At 46.0% G+C, this 22,263-nt stretch overlaps 1 protein-coding gene across 4 annotated transcripts in view; it reads right to left on the bottom strand.

Moving 5' to 3' along the window:
* Positions 1–483: 483 nt before the first annotated feature.
* The window catches only part of CSF3R (colony stimulating factor 3 receptor), a 31,194-nt gene continuing 9,414 nt past the window's right edge, over positions 484–22,263 (bottom strand). For all 4 annotated transcript variants that reach the window (XM_081923045.1, XM_081923044.1, XM_081923047.1 and 1 more), the window contains 13 exons: positions 21,795–21,918; positions 20,344–20,534; positions 19,975–20,129; positions 17,342–17,513; positions 10,274–10,356; positions 9,362–9,575; positions 8,082–8,291; positions 7,746–7,847; positions 6,617–6,763; positions 4,969–5,109; positions 4,217–4,307; positions 3,301–3,382; positions 484–2,133 (listed from right to left, as the gene is read on the bottom strand). In XM_081923045.1, coding sequence (XP_081779171.1) covers positions 1,618–2,133; positions 3,301–3,382; positions 4,217–4,307; positions 4,969–5,109; positions 6,617–6,763; positions 7,746–7,847; positions 8,082–8,291; positions 9,362–9,575; positions 10,274–10,356; positions 17,342–17,513; positions 19,975–20,129; positions 20,344–20,534; positions 21,795–21,918 — 2,228 coding nt within the window. In that variant the 3' untranslated portion in view covers positions 484–1,617. The remainder of the gene's footprint in view (positions 2,134–3,300; positions 3,383–4,216; positions 4,308–4,968; positions 5,110–6,616; positions 6,764–7,745; positions 7,848–8,081; positions 8,292–9,361; positions 9,576–10,273; positions 10,357–17,341; positions 17,514–19,974; positions 20,130–20,343; positions 20,535–21,794; positions 21,919–22,263) is intronic.

Below are 22,263 nucleotides of genomic sequence, written 5' to 3'. Positions count from 1 at the left end.
AAACCAAATTTCTCCCCCATCCCTTCGGGAGGACTGCAACTGCCTTAAAGGTTTGCATGTGATCTGAACAAGAGGGTTCACGCTCCCCCGCCAGCACCTTCTGTGACCTTGCAAAGTGCCCTGAAGTGGAGCACACTTTGATTCCACTCTTCTTCATTGGGGACCTGAAAAATGCAGCTGCCCCGAGCAACTGCTTGGGTTGGTTTGCAGATGCACTGGCAGAATATGAAGGGGAAAGCGAGAAAATAATAGATGATGCTCCTCCTGCTCCCTACCCTCTGGTGCACCACCACAGATTGCAACCGAACTATGAGACCCGCATCTTCCAAAGTTCCTAGGAAGTTCTTTAGGAATCATGTGCTGAGTTTCCACCCAACAAAGATGGGGTAGGGGCTGCAGCCAATTCTTGTCTGCAATCTCTGCGTGACGGGTGTTGCGGGAGGGGGAGAGTGCAAGAATTACGACGATGACAAACACAAGGAGAATTGTGGAGCACTTTTAATTTGCAATGTTCCATATACATGATAAATAAACAGCAGCAGTGGGTGTAAACACGTTGAAGAAAACTGGCGTTCCCAACCCTACTTCTGGGAACATTCATCCCCTTTGACTTCCTGCTCAGGCTGTGCTAAACAGGGAAAAACCCGTTTCCCCTTCTCAGTTCTCCAAGCTGCTCCTTGGTTTCCCCTCCAAACCCTTTCAGACAAAAAATGACATTTTGTGGGCACCCTTGTTTCCTGCTATGGAAGGAGCAACACAGTATTTCCTTTGCACAATACGACTTTATGCTAGCATGTACCCTGGCCTGACCTTTTGCATTTTTGTGACGACTGCGATGGCTTTTAGCAAACAAAGCTGACTGATGAAATGAGAAAGGAGCAACTTCATGATGATTCTGAGTTTCTCGGGCTGCTCTTTTTCTCATGCCTCTTCCTTTCCCTCCTCCCCACCTTGGGAGGTTCTGGATTGTGGCTCTCATCAGCTGGCACTGTGCTTTCTGCAGCTTCTCCATGGCTGCTCCTTCTTTCCCCAACACCTTTGCACAGCAGAGGCAGATGTCCCCAGAAATGGGGCCAGCCCAGGGAGTTTGCCTTTAGGTATGGCCTGCCCCTGTTTTTCTGAGCCGCAGAGACCATGCCACATGGGGAAGAGAAGGGAGTCTCCATTTGCAGATGCTTGGTAGACTTGAGGTGGGAGGTGGGTTGTCCATGCAGGTCCAGGGTCACAGCAGCAGGGGACAGCACGAGGTCATCAGCAGGGATTGAATAAGGGGCCACAGTTATGGAAAGGAGAAAGAACCCAAGGCAGGGCTCCTTGCAGTTCTGTCTCTTCTTGGTTCGAAATGGAGGAAGCTGCCTTATACTGACCTTCTGCATGCAAAGCAGATGTTCTTCCACTGAGATACACCCCTTCCCCTAAAGGGGAGCAAAAGGCATCACTCAGGAGACACCACCTCAACATCTGCTCCACTTTCTTAGTCTCTCTAGGGTGACACAAAATCTAGGTGGCTGGATGTTTGGCTGGAATAATTCAGTGCTTCCTCCAGTGAAGGAGGAGAAGAAGAATGCAAGAAGCCACAAGCAGCTCCAGTTTGATGCTCCCCATGTCAATCAGGTTCTACAGTTTTCGGAAGTTGCTCAGGTCTTCATCCCCATCAATTTTGAGGCCCTGGAGCAATGGAAAATCTAACAGGGCCCTGTCCAGGAAAACGGCATCCTCCTGACAACTGTAGTCAAGCTCTCTGTTTGGATGGTCGCTGTGAAACCACAGGTTCTCGTAGGGCTTTGGGCTTGGTGTCCTGTCGCTTAGGAGGGGCTGCGTGGAGTTGGAGCGTGTGTAGAAACTGGGTGAGGCCTTCTGTTGGCTGCAGTAGCTGTCCACAAACACCTTTGCGTACTGGACAGACTCTGGGCTGTTCACGTAAGAGGCTGGCGCTGGGTCACCGGTTGGCAAAGTGGTCTCAGCATCAGCCACATAAGATTCCAAGGAGGCTGTCATAGACCCATCCTCTAGGGCCTTAGCAGGCTCCCCCTTCCCACAGGAAAGGCATTTCTTCTCATCCGCTTCAATCACCAAGATGGCCGAAACAACAACAGGGCTGAGCTCGCACGACTTTGGAGCCTGGAGGATCTCCTGGGAAAGAAGGCAGTAGGTCAAGTTAACAGCTAATGGCTACAGCACAGGTCACCCCCCTGTTGGGTGAGAGGAAAGGCCCACCATCCCTTGAGGTGGAATAACCAATCCCGGTGAGGCCTCAGAATCAGATGATGTCTGAACATGAAGGCTTTGCAGTGTTGGTCCTCATAGCTAGAAAACTCCAATAATCTTGGATTCATCCATGTATTCATCTGGACCAGTTGTCTCCAACCTGGTGCCCTCTGGACACTTTGGACCTCCCATCAGCATAGCCATATGGTGCTGGTGCCAGTGATGGCTGCAACTGATGGAAGTTGTGGTCGAATTTGGCTTGAAGACAGGAGGGTGGCAAAGGCTGACTGAGCCAACAAAGCACAGCTGAGGCCCATGTCCTTAAACATCCCTGGTCTGTGGCTGCTGACCTTTGGGGTCAGTATGTGCTGATACCTAGCTGTGGCTACTACACGATGTGGGGCTTGTGATGTGCAGAACTCAGGGTGGGTCAGGACAGAGGGGCTGCCCATGCAGGGGTGGGCGCCCACTTATAAAAAATATTGGGGGGGGGGGCGGGGGCCCATACCGACTTATAAAAAATATTGGGGGGCCCCAAGACCTCCAAACCACTGCTGCTGGGGGAACGAAAGGGGCGAGCCCCGGGCTGCCCCGACCTTAAGTGAACCTGTGAGGGCCCGCCCTTTGCGGCAGCCGATTGGCTGCCGCCGTGGGCGGTGAATATTAATGAGCTAGGTGGAATCCCCGCTTCTCGCGGGGCTGACGCCAGCCCCGCGAGATTGTTGATGGGTCGAGAGCCCGCAACCCCACCCCCTCTCTAGATCGGGAGTGGCTTTGTTTTAACTCATTACTGAATGTATTTTAAAAGGTAACTATCGTCAAACAAGGAAAATAAAAAATAATTTTCTTAAATTATTGGGGGGGCAGAGCCCCCCCAAACGAATTTTTGAGGGGGCTCGGGCCCCCTCAGGCCCCATGGAGTCGGCGCCTATGTGCCCATGTTCCCAGCCGTGCCACCTGCCCATGACTCACATTGCAGGTGAGATGTGTGTAAAATGTGGGTCAGTATTCCAAAAGGCCTGCGCAAGTAGGGGAGGAATAGGAGGGGCAGCAGGCCATGCCCAAGAGACTCCACCCTCACACTATATTTACCTCTTGCAGAATGGCTGGTGCCCATTTGCCAAGGCTGCTGTTGGCTGGGTCAGGGACGCTGGGCCAGAACTGGGTTTTCATCCTGTGGGTCACATGAGAGAGAGATATCTGGTGAGACTCAACATCCCAGGAGGAAAGTGTTTAGGCTAGCTGGACATCCCACGAAAGGCAGGATGTTATTGCTTTCGCTGTGTCAGCCTGATTCCCATTCAACCACTAAGGGCCCAGCTTATTGCTCCGCCTTTAATTCCCCATTGTCCCACTCCTCCAACTACTGTTGTCCCATACTTTTCCCTCTCTAAATCCTGATATTCACTATGCTTTGAAATCCAAATAGGAGAGCAACATCAATTGCATAGGAAATCTCCATCCTTTGAAATCCACACTTATTTGAATTTTGTGATGTAGTTATCCACTCAAACAGTGTTCATAAAAGTGCGTAAAAAGCTCGCACAAAAATGAATATATTAGTGAAATTAACATACACAAGTGCATTATATTCTTGCACAAATGTGTACGTCAGTCAAAAGAGTACAGTATATAAAATATGTTTGTTAGGAGAAATTCATATTAAAATGCTGATGAATTTTAATGAGGATTTTTTTTTAATTGCAAATTGCTGCAAAATGTGGAGAAGTGAACTTAAGTTTGGGAAAATGAGAAACCTAAATAACTGAAATTGACTGTTCCTTCCCTCCCTACTCTGAGTCCCGACTCATTCTTTCTCCTTGTCCTTTGCTTTCATGCTCATTCCCTGCTTCTTCCCTACTTACATGCCAAGCCCTGGTCTCTTCCTTTCCTCCTCCTGCAAATATCTCACTTCCTATCTGAGGCCCTCTGGGCAACAACTCTGTTTCCTCATCTGCTCTCAGAGATGACAAGCAGGATGAGTTCTGCAGCTCCTCCCAACACTCACCTCTTGCTCTTCTGGAAACAGATGACCAGGACAATAATTGCCAGCAAGAGGAGCCCAATCAGCATGTAGACAAAGGGTAGGTCCATGTCATCTGGAAGAGAGAGATCACAGAGGAATAAGCCCAGGTGATAGTGGTGGCATGTTAAGAGGATCTTCCGCATTTGGGGCTGGAGGAGAGAGAGGAGGATGGGATGCACTTGGACGTGTTCAGCCTTCCATGGGCATCATTTGCTGGCTGCAGCCTCAAGACATAATTTCCAGAGGTATTTGCTGCCTCACTCTGAGCATGTGTGCAGTGATGGTGGCAGAAGTGGCCTCCTCATTGCACAGAGAGGCCATTATCTGCAGAAAAGACAAATCTTTTTTCCTTTTTCTTTTTAAAGGACAGTCCAGAAAACTGCAAGTTTTTAAAGAAACCCTTACTTTGCCCCACCTACCTGGACATCTGCATCCACCTCCCAAACTTTTTGAGGTGTTTGCTCACCCCAAATGCAGCTGAAAACATAATAACTTAACAAGAGCCACTGGATCAGGCCCCTCTAGTCCAGCATCCTGTTCTCACAGTGGCTCCCCAGATCCCCTAATGGGGAACCCCCAAGCAGGACCTGAGCACAAGAGCCCTCTCCCCTCCTGGGGTTTCCAGCAACTGGTATTCAGAAACACTGCTACCCCCAAGTGCAGAGGCAGAGCACGGGGACAGCCCACCACCCCCATGAACCCAGCCCCACCCTCCGTCCTATGGTTCTCCTTACCAATCGCCTTGGTATAGAACGTGAGGATGGTACCGTTGGTGCTCCCACCCACTGTTGAGGCCATGATGTGCACCCTGTACATTCTGGAAGGCCAGAGACCCACGATGGTGAAGGTGTCGACTGAAGAGTTCACGACAGCACCTAGGAAAAAGGCAGTCATGTTTAGCCCCCCCAGGGTGAAAGTGTAGCTGAGGCAGGGGGCTCTGAGGCCAGAGGGTGGGTGGATTTCACAAAAGGCCACCTGGCAACGCTTCGGACAATGTGGCCCCCAGTCTAACCTATGAAAGCTGGTGTCACCGTAAATTTTACCAACATGACTCATGTTGTTCTGGCCCAGTAGGTTTTAGAAACTATACAAAACCCTATTCAGTGGAAGTTATAGCACTGTATATGCTTTGATAGGCAACCTACATGTGAAGGGATATAGAAAGGTATAGAAGAGATTGTGAAAGGATGTAGTGAGGAGAATCTGCTTGCTTGGACTGTATAATGTGTCGAGATTGTGTGGGAAAATCTCACGCTTGAGGTACGTAGCCTGATAGTAAGTAGGCACCCTGTTCTTCACTGAATCAGACATCCAGCTCTCACGATGCAGGTACACTTTCCCTCCAAGAACTGGTTCACCCACACTTCTGTTTCCCCCGCAATTTCTTCCATTTGTCTGGAGATTTCTAGCCATGGGTCCAAGAGGTTTCTTTTTTTTGTTTCACTGCTTTCCCCATGAAAACCCACCGTTTATTGCTGAATCAGAACGAACGCCGATCTGCAGCAAACCCAATCGACGTTTGTTCCAACTGAGCAGTAAACAGTGGGCTTTTCTGAGGAAAGTGGCAGGACAACAAAACAAGACAAAAACAGAACTTATCAAATACATGACTAGAAAGAAACAGAAGTGTGCATGAATTATAGAATCATAGAGTTGGAAGAGACCACAAGGGCCATCGAGTCCAACCCCCTGCCAAGCAGGAAACACCATCAGAGCACTCCTGACATATGGTTGTCAAGCCTCTGCTTAAAGACCTGCATGAGCCCAACGTGACTTAATTTCTACGCATGCATAAAGCTAAGGTAAGGGAAAGCCTCAGTATAAGCCTGGGTGATTTTTAGGCTGGTGGACTCCACTTCTGTGGGTTTTTCAGAGGCTGCTGCTATGACCAAGGAATTATCCACACTTATATCTTGCCCCACTCATTCCAGGCACAGGCCTGTGTTTAAAAGTTCTGTGTCTGAGCATCCCCTGCCCCCGAGAGCTTTCCCACAAAAACCTGCTCTTTAGCACTCAATCGGAGCAAACAGTAGTAGCTCCAGAACAAAAACAAAAAAACAGGGGCCTTTGGACATGGAGCTTTAAAATGCGGAGCATGCCTAGAAAGAGCAGAGGACAGGTGGGTGTGGATAAGCCCCAGGTAAAGTTGTCTTAAACATCATAATGGTGGGGCTGTTGAAGAAATCCACTGCACCTCCAGGCCTGTTGACCAGAGGTGAAGTTAGACACCCAGCCATCTGTGCAGCAACGCAGATCCCTTCTTCCAGCCCAACTTGAGCTCTCCTTGTCCACTGGCCTGGCAATTCAGGGTCCTCCCACCCTTTGCTGGGGGGATATGAAGTGACACAGCTGGGAGGGGCTGAATGTATGGGTGTGACTCACTTTTCAGGTCCTCGTTGGTGCCGTTCCAGAAAATGGTATAGTTGGTGATGAAGCCATGCCGCTTTTCAACCGGGATGGGTTCCCAGTGAAGCTGAGCTGTGGACTTACTGATACTCCCCGGGTGGAGTTTAGGGGTGTCAGATGGAGCTGCAGAGGGAGAAAAGGTGGGTTATTATTATTATTGCAAGCAGCAAACCAGGCTCACCAGGAGGCTGCAGGGGGACTGATGGGTTTTATTAGGGCAGATTCACAGCATAGTTTTGAAGCACATGGCTTTCCCCAAAGAATCCTGGGAATGGTAGTTTGAGTCCCAGCTCTGTGAGACTCCAGTTCCCAGGATTTTGGGGGGAGAAGTTAGGCACTTTAAAGGCACATTGGGTGTGCTTTAATCACATGGTGTGAATCCACCCTGAGAAAGGCAATCTGGACCAAGGCTTGCTAGCAGTCATCGCTGGAAGCTGCTCTTAGTTCTACATCTCAGAAAGATAGTTCCATAACATGTGCAGAGTATCTTTTCAGCACCACTGCACATCCACAGGCACCCCCTAACTCAATCAGAGGAAGTAGCATCCAAAAAGGTTTAGAGTTAACTCAAATAATAGCATGGGAATTTATAATTTTGGAAATATTCATGTGGGGCATGAATATCTGGGGCGGGAATCCTCCAAGGGGACCATCCAGAGATGTCTTTGCTATGATTCATTTGTGTGTTCTCATGATGGTATCAGGGCAGTTATAAGCGATTCCACTACTCTTTGGGGCAGACTTACTGCTTTGTTTCCAATCAGTGCATATCAGGGTTTGTCTTGCTTTTGTTGCACAATAGCACAAGAGTTCCCCTCTGCCTCCGGACAGCAATAATATGGTAACACTGGTGAAGCTGCACAACTAATGAAGCAGAATGGCGTGTGGATGGTCCATCTTAAATCCACCACTAATGCACTATTATTGTATCAATTACAAGCTGCAGAAAAGAACCTCCCTCCTGCAACCACCCACATCGGTCTGGATGGTTCCCAAGATGCCGAACGCAGACAGTTTTGTTGGAAGGAAGATAGTTTTATGCATCTAAATAAAACTGTGCATCCCCAGATGATGGCAGCTGAGCAGAAGCAGGGGGAGGCCGTACCTTTCTGCCTGGTGTAAACTTCTAAACACTGGGGCATCCCCACTCTGTCCCTGTAGAGTGGGTAGATGGAGATGTTGTAGCGTTGAAAAGGTTTCACATTTTCTGAAAGAGAGAAGGGGAAGGTTGTCCGTGGATGTGAGAACGGGAGCCAGAACATCAGAAGGTGAGCTTGTGACTGGACCTAAAGAACAATCTAGGATGATATGTACCCATTTAACAGAAAAGAGTGTGGAGGGACTCTCAGCTTTCCTACCCCACTAACGGGCACCCCTCCTCTGTCTCCCAAGCAGCTCTTCCAATGGATGAAAGGGCTCCAGCCCTCTCTCCCCCTCTCACCTTGGATCAGAGCACGTGTGATAGTCCCACTCTGCACTTTGGTCCATCGCATGTTGTTGTGACCGTGGGTGCCATCAGATGGGTCTTCCGCCGAGGTCATGCTGCGCCACTCGATGATGTAGCCCCTGGCTGGTGTCGCTGGGGGATCCCAGTGCACCCAGATGCTTGTCTCGTTGTGAGGGGAGGCCTGGAACTTGGGCACGGATTGACCTATGGACAGTATCAGAAGATGCAGGGGAGATGGTTAGAATTATAGGCAAGAGAGCATAGGAAGGCAAACTGGTGATGGGGTGGGGGGAATCATAGAGTGATGAAAATGACCCCAAGGGTCAGAATCACAGCTTAAGAACCTCTGACAGATGGCCACCCAACCTCTGCTTAAAAGCCTCCAGCGAAAGAAGACTCCCTTGGAAGGCGGTGGACTCTCCTTCACTGGAGGATTTTAAGCAGAGGTTGGACGTCAGGGATTCCTCAGCTGTGATTCCTGAAATGGCAGGGGGTTGGACCAGATGATTATCAGATCCCATTTGACTTTACAATTCTACGATTCTGTGATTCTAACTCTTGAGGTAGCTTGTTCCACTTTCAAATGGCTCTCATGGTCAGAAAGGCAGTGGACTGTCCTTTGTTGGAGGTTTTAAGCAGCGGGTGGATGGCTATTTGTCAGTTGTGACTCCTGCGTTGCAGAAGGTTAGACTAAATGACCCTTTGGCTCCCTTCCAACTCTACAATTCTACAGTTCTATACTATCTCCACACAGTACATATGTGTGCCTGGAGATGGCAATTGGCCTCTTTATCATTGCTGTGCCTTAGTCGTGAAAGACCTATGCAAGACCTCAGTATAAACTTTTTAAAAATTTTAAAAATCCAAAGCACAACCCCCTTTTGCCCATTTCTCCAATCCTGTACCTATCTTTGGAAAATCTTTGGATAGGTACAGAAATACCTGTGTGCTCCAAAGAGAAGATAACGAATGGAAAGAGAGGGGGGAGTAATTGAGGTGAGGGGCTTACGCACCCACCCTGATACCCTCGGTCAAGTTGCATCCACTAGTGTGGATGACAAGCAGTAGAACAGCGAAGAATATCCAGGATGGGAAAAAACAGAAACCTGTGGCACACAGAAAAACCAAGCCCCAAGACTTGTGGAGAGGGAAACCCAAAAATCCTGCAGCTGGCAGGGAATACGCTCATATTCTTGAGACAGTGAATGTATTGTAAAAGGTGTGTAAAAGTAACTCTTTGCAGGAGAGCAGCCCAAGGTTGAGGAGGCTCCTACCTTTCTTCTCAGACAAGTAGACTTCAGTGGGCTGAGATGAGCCTTTAGCGTTGTAGGCCATGAGATAAATCTTCTGGGTTCCAAGTGGAAGTGAGAAAGTGCAGCACGTCTCAGAGGTGTTGCACAGTGGCGATGGCTCCCCGCTGTGCCGCCGGGTGCTGAGGGTGGCCATGTAACCCAAGATTTTCCCATGGGCCTCATTGGGTTTCATTGGCTGCACAATAAGAACAGAAGAACATAAGAAGAGCCTGCTGGATCAGGCCCATGGCCCATTTAGTCCAGAATCTTTTTCTCACAGTGGCCAGCCAGATGCCCCAATGGGAAACCCGCAAGCAGGATTCAAGCAGAAGAGCCCTCTCTCCTCCTGTGGTTTCCAGTATTCAGAAGCATTGCTGCCTCCAACTGTGGAGGCAGAGCAGAGTCATCATGGCTAATAACCATTGACAGCCCTCTCCTCCATGAATTAGTCTAATCCTCTTTTAAAGCCATTAAATTTGGTGGCCATCACTGCATCCTGTGGCAGCGAGTTGCATAGTTTAACTATGTTTAGCTGCGTGACGAAGTCCTTTCATTTATCTGACCTCACCTGAATCTCCCAACATTTCTTGATTGCCCACTTTACTGTAAGGGGTTGCTTGCTTAATGAGTGAATCAAAAGTGCACATTATATCCAACATGGGAGGGAGCAGAAGACCTTGGATTAGCTTCTTGCACCTTATGACGATGCCTCCTAAGACTGCAAGACACAGATCTCATGAGGGCTTCTTGCCTTGCACAAGCTGGTGCCCTTCAGATGTTTTGGAATGGTCAGATTGGAGCTGATGTGAGCTGTAGTCCAAAACATCTGGAAGGCACCAGGTTGCGGGAGGTTGGTTGGCCTTGAGGTCTGCAATGTAGTCCCCCGCCCCTCACCTTCCACAACAGCTGCACTTCCGTTCTTGCCTCTGCCTCCCTGGTCTTCACTTTCCACCAGGCATCAAGCTCTCCTGAAGGCACTGGAAGAGAAAAAGAGGCTTTGGGTCCATCTACACTGGAGTTTAATGTGAATTTGAAGTTGCTTGTGTCTCTCTTGTTTTTGTTGTGGTAGGATCCACACCGTATCCTCATTAAAGTGGCAGCCCACACTCCCACCACCGCTAAATTTGGACTTTCCCGGATACAGTTAAAAAGAGAGGTGTGGTAATTTATGCAAAAGAGAGCCTTTCACCTAAATTTCTGTTTAAAGATGAGCAGGGAAGAATTTTGGCGATAGAAATACAACATCAAGGGGAAAAAATACTGATATTAGGAATTTATGCTCCAAATGAAGGAAAATCGGAATTCTATAAGAAGTTGCATGAGACCATGCTGGACTATCTGGACTACAACAACATCATTATGATGGGAGATATGAATGGAGTTGTATCAACCAATATGGATAAGTCACAGAGCCAAAAAATTTCTAAAGATGGGAGACTACCAAAGACCTTCTTTGAAATGACAGACAATATGGACTGGATTGACATTTGGAGAGTGAGAAACCCCTTGGGAAGGGAAGGAACATTTTTCTCTGAAGCCCAACTGACTTGGACAAGAATCGACCAGATATGGATAACTAGAGGTCTGGCACCTAAGATCAGAAAGGTGGAAATCTGCCCAAAGACATGCTCCGACCATAACGCACTGAGAATGGACATGACATTGATTCCAACCGGTTCCTTCAGATGGAAGATGAATGATGGCCTGTTTAGAGATCAGGAGATCACTAAGAAGGCCCAAAAAGCCCTAAAGGATTATTTTGAGATCAATATGAACACCACAGTGGAAAAAAGAACTATCTGGGACGCAAGTAAGGCCGTGATGAGGGGGTTCCTGATACAACAGAACACAGTAAAGAAAAGGAAACAAAACGAAAGGAAAGATAAAATTTTGGAAAAAATCAAGGAGTTGGAGAAGAAGTTAAGACTTAATCCGAAGTCCCAGCCGATTCTGAGAGAAATCAAACTTTACCAAGCACAGTATTGTAAACTGATAAATCAGGAAATAGAATGGAAAATCAAACTAATGAAACAAAAAACTTTTGAGTCGGCTAATAAATGTGGAAAACTGCTAGCTTGGCAGTTGAAGAGGAGACAAAAGTTAAACACAGTGACAAACTTAGAGATTGAAGGAAGATGTATCCAGAACCCCGGAGAGATTAGAAAGTGTTTCCAGAGATATTTCAAAAAATTATACACTCAAGGGCCACAAGATGAAGCAGCGATTAAACAATTTCTAAAGACAAATGGACTGGCAAAGTTGTCAGAAGAAAATAGATCAATTCTGAATGGCAAAATAACACGACAAGAGATTGAGCAGGCCATCCAAAATATGAAACAGGGCAAATCACCAGGACCAGATGGGCTGACCTCCAAGTATTATAAGACATTGAAAGACTATTTGATACAACCACTGATGGAGGTCAGCAATGAAATTTTAGAGGGGAAGAAGGCGCCAGAATCGTGGAAAGAAGCTTTCATCACATTGATACCAAAATCGGAAACTGAAAAGACACAGCTTAAGAACTACCGTCCCATCTCCCTTTTAAATGTGGATTACAAAATATTCGCAGACGTTTTGGCAAGTAGATTCAAGAGGGTTTTAAACAAAGTAATCCATAAAGACCAGGCAGGCTTTCTCCCAGGTAGACATATGTCTGCCAATACAAGGAACATTATAGATATATTGGAGCTTTTACAAACAGACATAAATACTAAAGCTGTTTTAATTTTTATAGACGCGGAGAAGGCCTTTGATAACATATCCTGGAAGTTTATGAAAGGGAATCTAAAAGAAATGGGAGTGGGCCGGGGGTTTGAGAATGGGATTGATGCAATATATTCAGAACAAAAGGCTAAACTGATAGTTAACAATGTGGTTACAGAAGAGTTTAAAATTGAAAAAGGAACACGACAAGGCTGTCCGATTTCCCCGTTACTATTTATCTCGGTCCTGGAGGTGCTCTTGAACACGATTAGAGGGGACAGGTTGGTGGAAGGGATACAGGTCGGAGCGAAACAATACAAACTTAAAGCGTTTGCAGATGACTTAGTTCTGACATTACAGGAGCCAGAATCTAGTACGAAAAGAGTACTACAACTAATCCAGGATTTTGGTCGGGTGGCGGGATTTAAACTAAATAAGCAAAAAACCAAGGTGTTGGGAAAAAACTTGACAGATATTGAGTCGGAACGGTTTCAGAGAGAGACAGAGTTAACTGTGTTTAAGAAAGTTAAATACCTAGGGGTAAACATAACAGCAAAGAATTTGAGTCTGTTTAAAGATAATTATGAAAAATGTTGGTCTGAAATTAAGAGAGACTTGGATAGCTGGTCAAAACTGAAACTTTCATTGTTAGGTCGAATAGCTGCTATTAAGATGAATGTATTGCCAAAAATGTTATTTTTGTTTCAGACATTGCAGATTGTAGATAAAACGGAGTGCTTCCGGAAGTGGCAGAAAGATATCTCCAAATTTGTCTGGCAGGGCAAAAAGCCCAGAATTAAGTTTAAGATATTAACGGACACAAAAGAAAGAGGGGGCTTTGCCCTGCCAGACTTAAAGTTGTACTATGAAGCCGCAGCTTTCTGCTGGCTAAAAGACTGGCTACTTCTGGAGGACACGGATGTGCTGGATTTGGAAGGTTTTAACAATGCATTTGGATGGCATGCATATTTATGGTATGACAAGGTTAAGATCAACAAGGTTTTTAAGAACCATATTGTCAGAAAAGCAATATTTAATGTCTGGACAAGATACAAAGACTTATTAGAAAACAAAACACCGAGGTGGCTGTCACCTTTGGAGGCCAAGGCCCGAAAAAGACCCAATATGGAGGCCAATTGGCCAAAATATTGGGAAATACTAGAAAGGGATGGAGACAATTGGAAACTGCAGAGTTTAGAGAAAATGAAAGATAAAGTGCGAGACTGGTTACACTATGCTCAGATTAAGGAAGTGTTTAAGATTGATAAAAAGTTAGGATTCCAGGTGGAGAAATCGAAACTGGAGACAGAACTGCTAGAACCTAAGACCAAGGTACTTTCAAAAATGTATAACTTGCTGCTGAAATGGAACACACAAGACGAATTGGTTAAATCGGCTATGATAAAGTGGGCCCAGGATATTGGGCACAACATTATGTTTGAGGACTGGGAAAGGTTATGGACTACCGGGCTGAACTTCACAGCATGTAATGCTCTGAAGGAAAATGTAATGAAAATGATATATAGATGGTACATGACCCCAGTGAAACTGGCTAAAATACACCATTCGTCTGATAACAAATGTTGGAAATGTAAGGAAAATGAAGGAACATTCTTTCACCTCTGGTGGACCTGCCCTAAAGTGAAGGCCTTTTGGGAAATGATATATAATGAGTTAAAAAAGGTATTTAAGTATACCTTCACCAAGAAACCAGAGGCCTTCCTTCTGGGCATGGTCGGCCAGAACGTGTTAAAGAAGGATAGAACATTTTTTATGTACGCTACAACGGCGGCAAGGATACTTATTGCTAAGAGTTGGAAAACCCAAGATCTACCAACACTGGAAGAATGGCAGATGCAGCTGATGGACTATATGCAACTGGCTGAGAGACTTCCGGGATAGCGCGAACGGGTAATGGCGGATTCCCTCCGAGCTCCGGAGGGAATCGGCTCCGCTAAGGACGGGTCTTGCCGTGCCGGCGACACGGGGACCCTTAGAAACCGCAGGCGCGGAAGCCTGCGGACATGGTGACTCGGTGGGCACCTTAAGCGCCCTCCCTGACCCGCGAAGAGCCTTTTTAAAGGCTACGGAGTGGACCGGAGAGTGGTGTGGTGCTGAGAGTCGATCGCTGCCTTGGCGGAGCGGAGCCGCGAGCCATGACCGGAGAGCGCTATCTTTTTTCCTGAAATTCGGACTGAAACAAAGAACCCGTGAGTAGAAGGAAATTTCGGCACTAAAAGCTTTATATCTAAAATTGAGTACGATCGGGGGGGTGTTAAAAGGAAGTCCGCACTCCCCCCCCCCCACAGAAAGATTTAAAGTAAGGAGAGGAGCACTAAGGCGGAAAAGACTTTGGTGCTTAAATAAATAGCTCTCATGAATTGGATTACAAAGTTATCGTGCTGGAGTGGAAAAGAGTAGAATCTCGGAAAATTTTCTTTTTCTTGGCAATCCCCCCCCCTGGACCCGGGAGTGCCCTGTATATGAGCCCGAGGAAAAAGAATCAAGAGTTTGACAGCTGTCAAAAGAGCTGTCAAACGAGCGGTAAAGCGGAACTGTGTTGCCAGTATTTCTTTGGATTAAAAGAGCTACATTAAAATTGAACTTTTAGAAACAAAGTGATTGGGAATAACAAAGTGGCTGGAAACAACAGTAACGAATTGTTGGAATAGGACTATGATGGAAATCCCCCTGGAGGGAATTAAAGATATTGCAATGGCTGCAGAAGAGAAACTATGGGCAGAGATTGAAAGGATGTCTTTTCTCGTGGGAACTTTACAAAAGCAAAGTACCACAATGAGTAAACAATTGGAGACTTTCGGTTTGGAACTGAGCAACTCTGCTAATGATACAAAGTTGATGGAAAAAAACTCTGCAGCTGCAGAGGATGAGATAACTTTGAAATTGGGGGAAAAGGAAGAGGAAGAAGGAGAGGAATCTCTGATGGAAAAAACCAATCAAAAGCCGACAACCTCTGGGAACAAAGGAAACAAAGAAAATGACAAGGGGACCACAAATCTGCAAAAGGAGGGAAAGAGAAAAGAAGAAGTCCCTGGAATAACTGGAATATGGGACTATATAAGAGCAAACAAATATGATAGGGACTTCTTCATTTGGCTGGAGCATGGGAGAATGAGTGGTCCCGAACAGAAACTGATATTGATTGATTCAGAAGGAGAAAAACATGAGGGGCTGATGACAAAACCTCCCCAAGAAGAGAGGGCCAACAAAATGGACTATCAACAAAACTGGTGGAGAAAGACTAACTGGGGCTTAAGAGCCTCTGACATAAGAAACCCGGGCTAAAGCAGCCAATCTATTGGGACATCGGTTTGGGAAGGGACAGAAACCGGGGCAGGGGGGGAGGGGAGAGTAGAATAGTTAATATCTGAGATTTTAGAATTGTTATAATATGATTTTTGGTGTAATATGGGAAGGGAGGAATTCATGGGAGAAAACCTAGGCCGCCCTTAGGGAAATGATTTATTGTGCAAAATTGGATAGGTTAAACTGGGTTAAGTAAAGGAGACAAATATTAAGAAAAGATAAGAAATATTTAAGGGATGAGAGGAAATAACTTGCTGAGATAATTTATGAAATTGGAATGTGGGAGGGAGGGTGCGGGGAAGTCAATGAAAGAAGGTAATGAAAGTAAGGCTATGAAATCATGCATGTTTTGTTTTGTTTTTATATGTTTGTCTGTCTGTTAAAAAAGTTAAAAACCCAATAAAAATTTTATTAAAAAAAAAAAATATATGCAACTGGCTGAGATGACTGGCAGAATCCGCGACCTGGGAGAGGAGAGGGTTGAAGAAGACTGGAAGAAATTTAAGATTTATTTACAAAAGTATTGTAATTTGGTTGAATCCTAACAAGGAAGCCAGAGCAGAAATAACTGTCTACCATTAAATTATAATTTTTTATTTGAGTTTAACCTAAACATTGCACTTAAGAGTATAAACAAGATGATAATTTGCTTGGAAAAATTCGTTTTTAATGATGAGAGTGGAAGCGGGAGACGTGAGGGAGTCCGCAATAGAATGAAAAGATGTTATGAAACCTATTTTGTTTGTTAAATATGTATCTGTAAAAAATCTTAATAAAAAATTTTTATAAAAAAAAATAAATTTGGACTTTCCCATCCATGGGAAGAAAATTCAGTGTAGGCCCAGGCTGTCTGAAGGACCATATTCTTGCATACAAACGTTCCCTGTGTTTTGAGATCTTTGGGGGAGACATTTCTCTTAGTCCCAACACCATTATAGGCACACTTGGTGGGGACATGGGAGAGGGGCTTCTTGGTGGCTGCTCCCAGACTCTCAAACTCCTTCCTTAGAGACGCTAGGCTGGCTTCTTCCTTGTAGTCCTTCTACCGGCAGCTGAAGACCTTTTTTTCCAATAGGCCTTTGGGAACTGACTCTTTTTCAATAGCTTTTAATACTGCTATGCTGTTTTATTATCTGTATTTTAACAGAGCTGGTTTTTATATTGTATTAATTCTATTAATTATTGTTATTATTAATAATAACATCCTGCCCTTTTGTCAGATCAGTACTCAAGGCACAAATTAAAACAACACAGATAAAATACAGAAGCCTAAAAACATACGGAATATAATTGTTCGAAAGTAATTAAACTCTTATCTTTTGTATGTTTTTAGCCTTCCGTATTTTATCTGTGTTGTTTTAATTTGTGCCTTGAGTACTGATCTGAAAAAAATGGCAGGATATTATTAATAATAATAAGAATAATACAAAATTGCAGGTTACCTGACTGTGGGTACACTGAACTGCCTTGTGTGGGTGGCTGGTTTTTTTTTTACACGTGTGGTGGAAAGTGATCCTTTCCTGGGTGCTGACTTTCATGACACCCCTGGCTTCCATTTTGTTTCCGTCAGCCCAAAGGAAAGAAGGTAGCCTTTTGTTTTTCAGTGGTTGTTGCTGGAGGTATCTTGGTGGTCCTTTTATTTTTGAAACTGCTCTTGCACAGAACAGCTGTACGAAAGCATGGGCAGATAAACTCTTTCCCTCCATGGTTTGAGGCCAGATCGGTTCTGAGGCTGCCTCCCAGCAACTTCTCCTGGCTCACTCAAAACCCTTCCACAGCGCAGGCAACGGAGGAACCCTTGGTTCCTTATTTGGATGAGCTTCCCAGTTGAGAGCTTAGGAGGGGCTCTGGACTAGCCCCCTGCCCTGCTTCCCCCTTGACAACAGGGCCACAGGATTTCAGAAGAGACTGCACCTCCTTTCCACCCACCTTTCTCATGGGTGGTGAAGTTCACCATTGGACTCCAGTCACTCCAGTAGCCGGCTCCACCAAATCTCTGGCAGCGCATCTGGAAGTGGTAGAGGGTCCCAAAGAGGAAGCCGCAGTGCCGCACACGCCACACTTCCTGCCTTTCCCAGGTGGGGTTGGTGATATTGTGGACCTGGGGGACGAAAAGGGAGAATGAGAATGAGCTGTGATTCCTGTATTGCAGGGGCTTGGACTGGGTGGGCCCCTTCCACCTCTACAATTCTACAAAGAATAACAGCCAATCGTCCAAGGCTGCTGTGCCATTGGCCCCTTGGGTGTAGGGATGGAAGGATCTGCCAGGTTCACTTCTCTCCCTTTCTCATTTTCCCAATCTGAATGCAGATCTCCAGCAATCTGTGCCTTAAAAAAAAATCCTTTTTGGAAATCCTTAAGTGTTAGAGTAAGTTTACCAGATGTCCCCGTTTCCCAGGGACAGTCCCCAGATTTACAAATCAGTTCCCTGACAAAATCCATCCCTTTCAACTGAAGTTGAAAAGTGTCCCTGGATTCATTGAAAAAAATCTGGTAACCTTATGTTAGAGTGGAAATTTATCCTACTAAACACACCTTCTGTCTGCAGTTTTGAGTAATGTACATTGTAAGCACTTTCCCCTAAAATAAAGCATTTTTCTTTGTTGTTTCCACTAATATATTCTTTGTAATTAACACTTTCCCCTAATAAATGCATTTTGGTAAACAATGGTCGGTCAGAGAACTGCATCACAAAATCCGGATATGTGCAAATTTCAAAGTTCTCGTATCGTTTCAGAAAGTGCAAATTTAATAGATTTGGCTTTCAATGTGAATGGAATAGAATTTCTCCTTGACCCCTGTGTTCAGAGCCCAGCCTTCACCAACTCTTTGCCCTTGGCCAGCACAGCCATGCTGGCTGGGCTGATGGGATTTATAGTCCATAATGGCTCCATTGGCTTGGGCTGGTGATGGTTGCAGTCCAGAATGGCTGCCTTGGCTAGTGTTGATGAGAGTTGCAGTCTGGAACATCTGGAGGGCTTCTGATTGGCAAAGGCTGCCTCAGACATCACTGGTAAGGTATGGTGAGAGAGCACCAGCAAAGAGGAGTGACTTGCACCCTTGATGCTCCAGTAACAGGGGAACTGGACCACTGCAAGCCCCAAACCAGGCTGTGCTTGGCAGGATGACCAATCGTAGCTAATTGTGGGTGAGCTGATCTGGAGGGAAAATAGCTCAGTTGCACATTTGCTTATTTGAACAGCAGGGCTACCACTGGAGCAAAAGAAAAAAACAGCAATAGAAGCTGGCAGAGCCAACATGAGGCTGATGAGCCCCTGGCTTGCCGGTTGCCAGGGAACAGCCTGGGAAAGAAGTGTGAAGATAAGGGACCAGGTGCTGTGTGTGTGTTCTAGGGATGATGGATGTGACACAGGACAGGAGTGAAGGAGAACAGGTATTCTTCCATCTTGTCATTATTCTGGTCTCAAGCATATCAAGAAATACCTAAAATTATTAAATCATCTGTTCAGGTCTCCCCACAACTATCATTATTGAATATGTGGAGGGACAACATGAAAACATGCTGCACAAAGAACTTTTGACATGGATGCTACCAGCAGCTAGGATCCAAGCGCCCAGCAGTGGAAAACCCTGAGAAATCTACATTTGTCTTTTTGGTATAAGAACTTATGGACTTCATATATTTGCATGTTTCCAGGAGGCTGAAGGATTCAGAACACTTCTGTGTCACCTGGTGGGACTTTATTTCCTATGCTTCTTAGAAGCTCAGCATCCACCATCCACATCAGCTTGGGAAATATGCCTTGATTTATATTGATGTGCCAGCATTTCTTCTCTGATTATTTATGGTTTGTTTGCTTAGCATACAGTATGAAGTAATACCCTGTTATTGCACTTTCGGGTTGGTAAATATGGGAATAAATGAGTAAATAAAACAGTCATCAAGGGGTTAACAGCAAAGCCAAGCACGTCCTGGGGGTTGGGGGTGTGCTTTCTCTTGCATCAAAAAGCTGCTCTTCAATGAGAGCTAGGAACCTCCTTCAGCCCTTGAATGAGAGCTAGGAACCCCCTTCAGCCCTTGAATGAGAGCTAGGAACCTCCTTCAGCCCTTGAATGAGAGCTAGGAACCTCCTTCAGCCCTTGAATGAGAGCTAGGAACCTCCTTCAGCCCTTGAATGAGAGCTAGGAACCCCCTTCAGCAATGGAACTGGGTGTGTGCGCAGCAGGGGGAGGCCTGCTTTGATCTCCACGCTCCCTGTTCGGAAGAGATACTTGAAGTATAGGTGGGTTCCCATGAGGCAAGACACAGCAATAACAGCAAGAACCTTTACTGAACTACATAACTAGGAAACAGGGGCAAAGCAACTGCTTATATACATTGCTGAAAGCCTGGGCCACTCCCACTCCCAACATGATTGGCTGTCCAAACTTCCAAGCTGTGAATCACGACTCAGAGTTCAAGGGCCAATGGCAGAGGCCCAAATCCTGAAATGTTCTGTGACTGGACATCATGTATCGAATCAGAATACAGGGGCTCCGAATCCTTAGTCCAGACTCAAGCTCAGGCAAACACAAACCACTGAATACATAGCAATACTCACCAGCTTCCACTCCTGGTCGCCCTCTGCCTGGTAGCTCAGGTCACATAACTGGTGCATGTGCTCGCTGTCTCTCCCTGCTTCCCACATGACAGATATGCAGTCAGTCTCCTCGGGGATGGACTGCATGGCGTGGATGGTTGGGGGGTCCATCTTGGCTGAAATGAGAAGTGCAGGGCAAAAAGCTAAGGCAAGGGCAGTGGTGTGTGTGTTAAAGTCTGATCTTGAAGGTCTGATCCAGCCAGGCTTTTCTTCTATGGAAAGCCTCAGCTAGCATTTGCATCTTTCATTTCCAAACTCCCCACCTCAGGCAGAAGCGCTGCAAAAAGATGCAAAGTCAGGGCGGACTCCGCTGCCTCTGCCTCCACACACCTAAATCGATGGGGTCTGCACACAGCGGCTCAGAGCCCACTTCTCCCAGGGCGTTGTTCACCGACAGCCAGAAAATCATGGGGTGGTAGAGCAGGAGGTTCTCTCGGCCGATGGTGCAGGAGTTCTGCCCAGGCAGTGGGGTGCAGCTTGCGGGGACGGCCTCTGTGGGGACTTCACACACGCCCTGGTTCCTGGAACACCAAGAGAGCAGTCAGTCAGTGGCTGCCAGAGGAGGAAGTACCTTTGACTTCTCTGTGGTCCCACCATGCGCAGGGGTGGGTGAAATGGGGCACTGAACTCCACAAATCAGTGCCTTAATGTGCTCGTGCTGGGTGACTCAGTTCAAGGAGGTACAAAACTGCCAAATTTTACAGACCCTCTAAGTATCCCTATTTTCCAGGGATGTCCCTAGAATGTCCTGCTTTTGCTTAAGATGTCCCTATTTTCATTGGATAAATGTTGGAGGGCATGGAGTTACTTGACCCCTGAGCTGTCTGAAGGCAATCCTGTATAGGGAAGGTTTATTTTTTTAAAAAAGTTTAATGTTTTATTATGTTTTTATATACAAGGTTTGACCATGTGAATGGTCACAGAAATCAGCGAGAAATATTCGAACATACAATCAGCATCGGAAACCCATGAAATGCTTACAAATGTGTACGGTGATGAAGCTGTAACTCGAAAGACAGTGGTTTAAGTGTTTTCGTGAAGGGCGGCAAACCATCGAAGATGACCCTCTGTCTGGCAGACCATCGACGAGCAGAATGGCGGCAAATGTTGACAGAGTTCGTGAGCTATTGATGTGGGATCTGTGTTTGTCCCGGAAGAACTGCATATTCCATGTGAAATAGTTACTGAGGTTCCTGAGTTGTCCCACCCTCCATATTCTCCTGATCTGGCCCCACTGGATTTCTTTCTTTTTGCGAAACTGAAATCTGCACTGAAAGGACACAGATTTTCCAACATTTCACGTGTCCAAGTTGCTGTGACGAGGGAACTGAAAGCAGTACGAAAAGAGGACTTCTCCAGAAGTTTCCAACAGTTCTACGAATGTTGTCAACAGTGCATTGTCTCAGAGGGGGTCTACTCTGAAGGCCTGTATTTCTCGCTGTCCGATTTCTGTGACCATTCACCAAACTTTCTGGTCACACCTTGTATGTTGGAAGCTGCCCAGAGTGGTTGGGGCAGCCCAATAAGATGTGTGAGGTATAAATACTGTAGTAAAATTATCATTATGGAATGAGACGTCCCTATTTTCATCAGAGAAATGTTGGAGGGTATGATTTTACAATCTTCATTCTCATTGTCTGGCCACCAGCCCAAACTTTTGGCATTTCCCATAAGATGATCTGTCAACTGGCCTAGAGGTTCAAAGCCAGGGTCAGAATGTGGGAGACAAAGTTCCCCCATTGCCCCCACTCCACACTATTAAAAAAATTATATTTCCTTACCGGTATCCCTTCAGGGCCACACTGACTGGGAGGAAGCTGTCTTGCCCAGGGTCCCACCGGCATGTGAGGTTCTTCGTGGTGACATTCATAACGCAGGTGAGGTTTTGGGGTTGTGCTGGAGGATCTGAATGGCGGGAAAGTGGGACGGAAGAAGAGAAGGAGATGAATTGCATCCCTGCATTCAGTGGGGCTGAACTGAGATCTGCATCTGCCACCCAATGAAATTTGAATTCTGTGTTTGAGATTTGTCTCTGATATTTCACAGTGGACATACAATGGAATTTCAGACAAACTTCTTTTCCCAGTAGCAGCACTTGAGATGAGGCAGTTTATAAAATTACATATTTGATACCTACCAAAAACATAGCAATCAACAGATGCCAATAAATCTAAAGCACTGGAATGCTATGGGGAAAAATAAAATGCAAAACTCGGCTGGTAAAAGATAATAAATGTTCCAATTTTTTAA

This window comes from Podarcis melisellensis (genome assembly GCF_964234715.1).
Source record: "Podarcis melisellensis genome assembly, chromosome: 8".
In the NCBI taxonomy this organism is placed as follows: domain Eukaryota; kingdom Metazoa; phylum Chordata; class Lepidosauria; order Squamata; family Lacertidae; genus Podarcis; species Podarcis melisellensis.
This window is presented reverse-complemented; position numbering and strand designations above follow the sequence as displayed.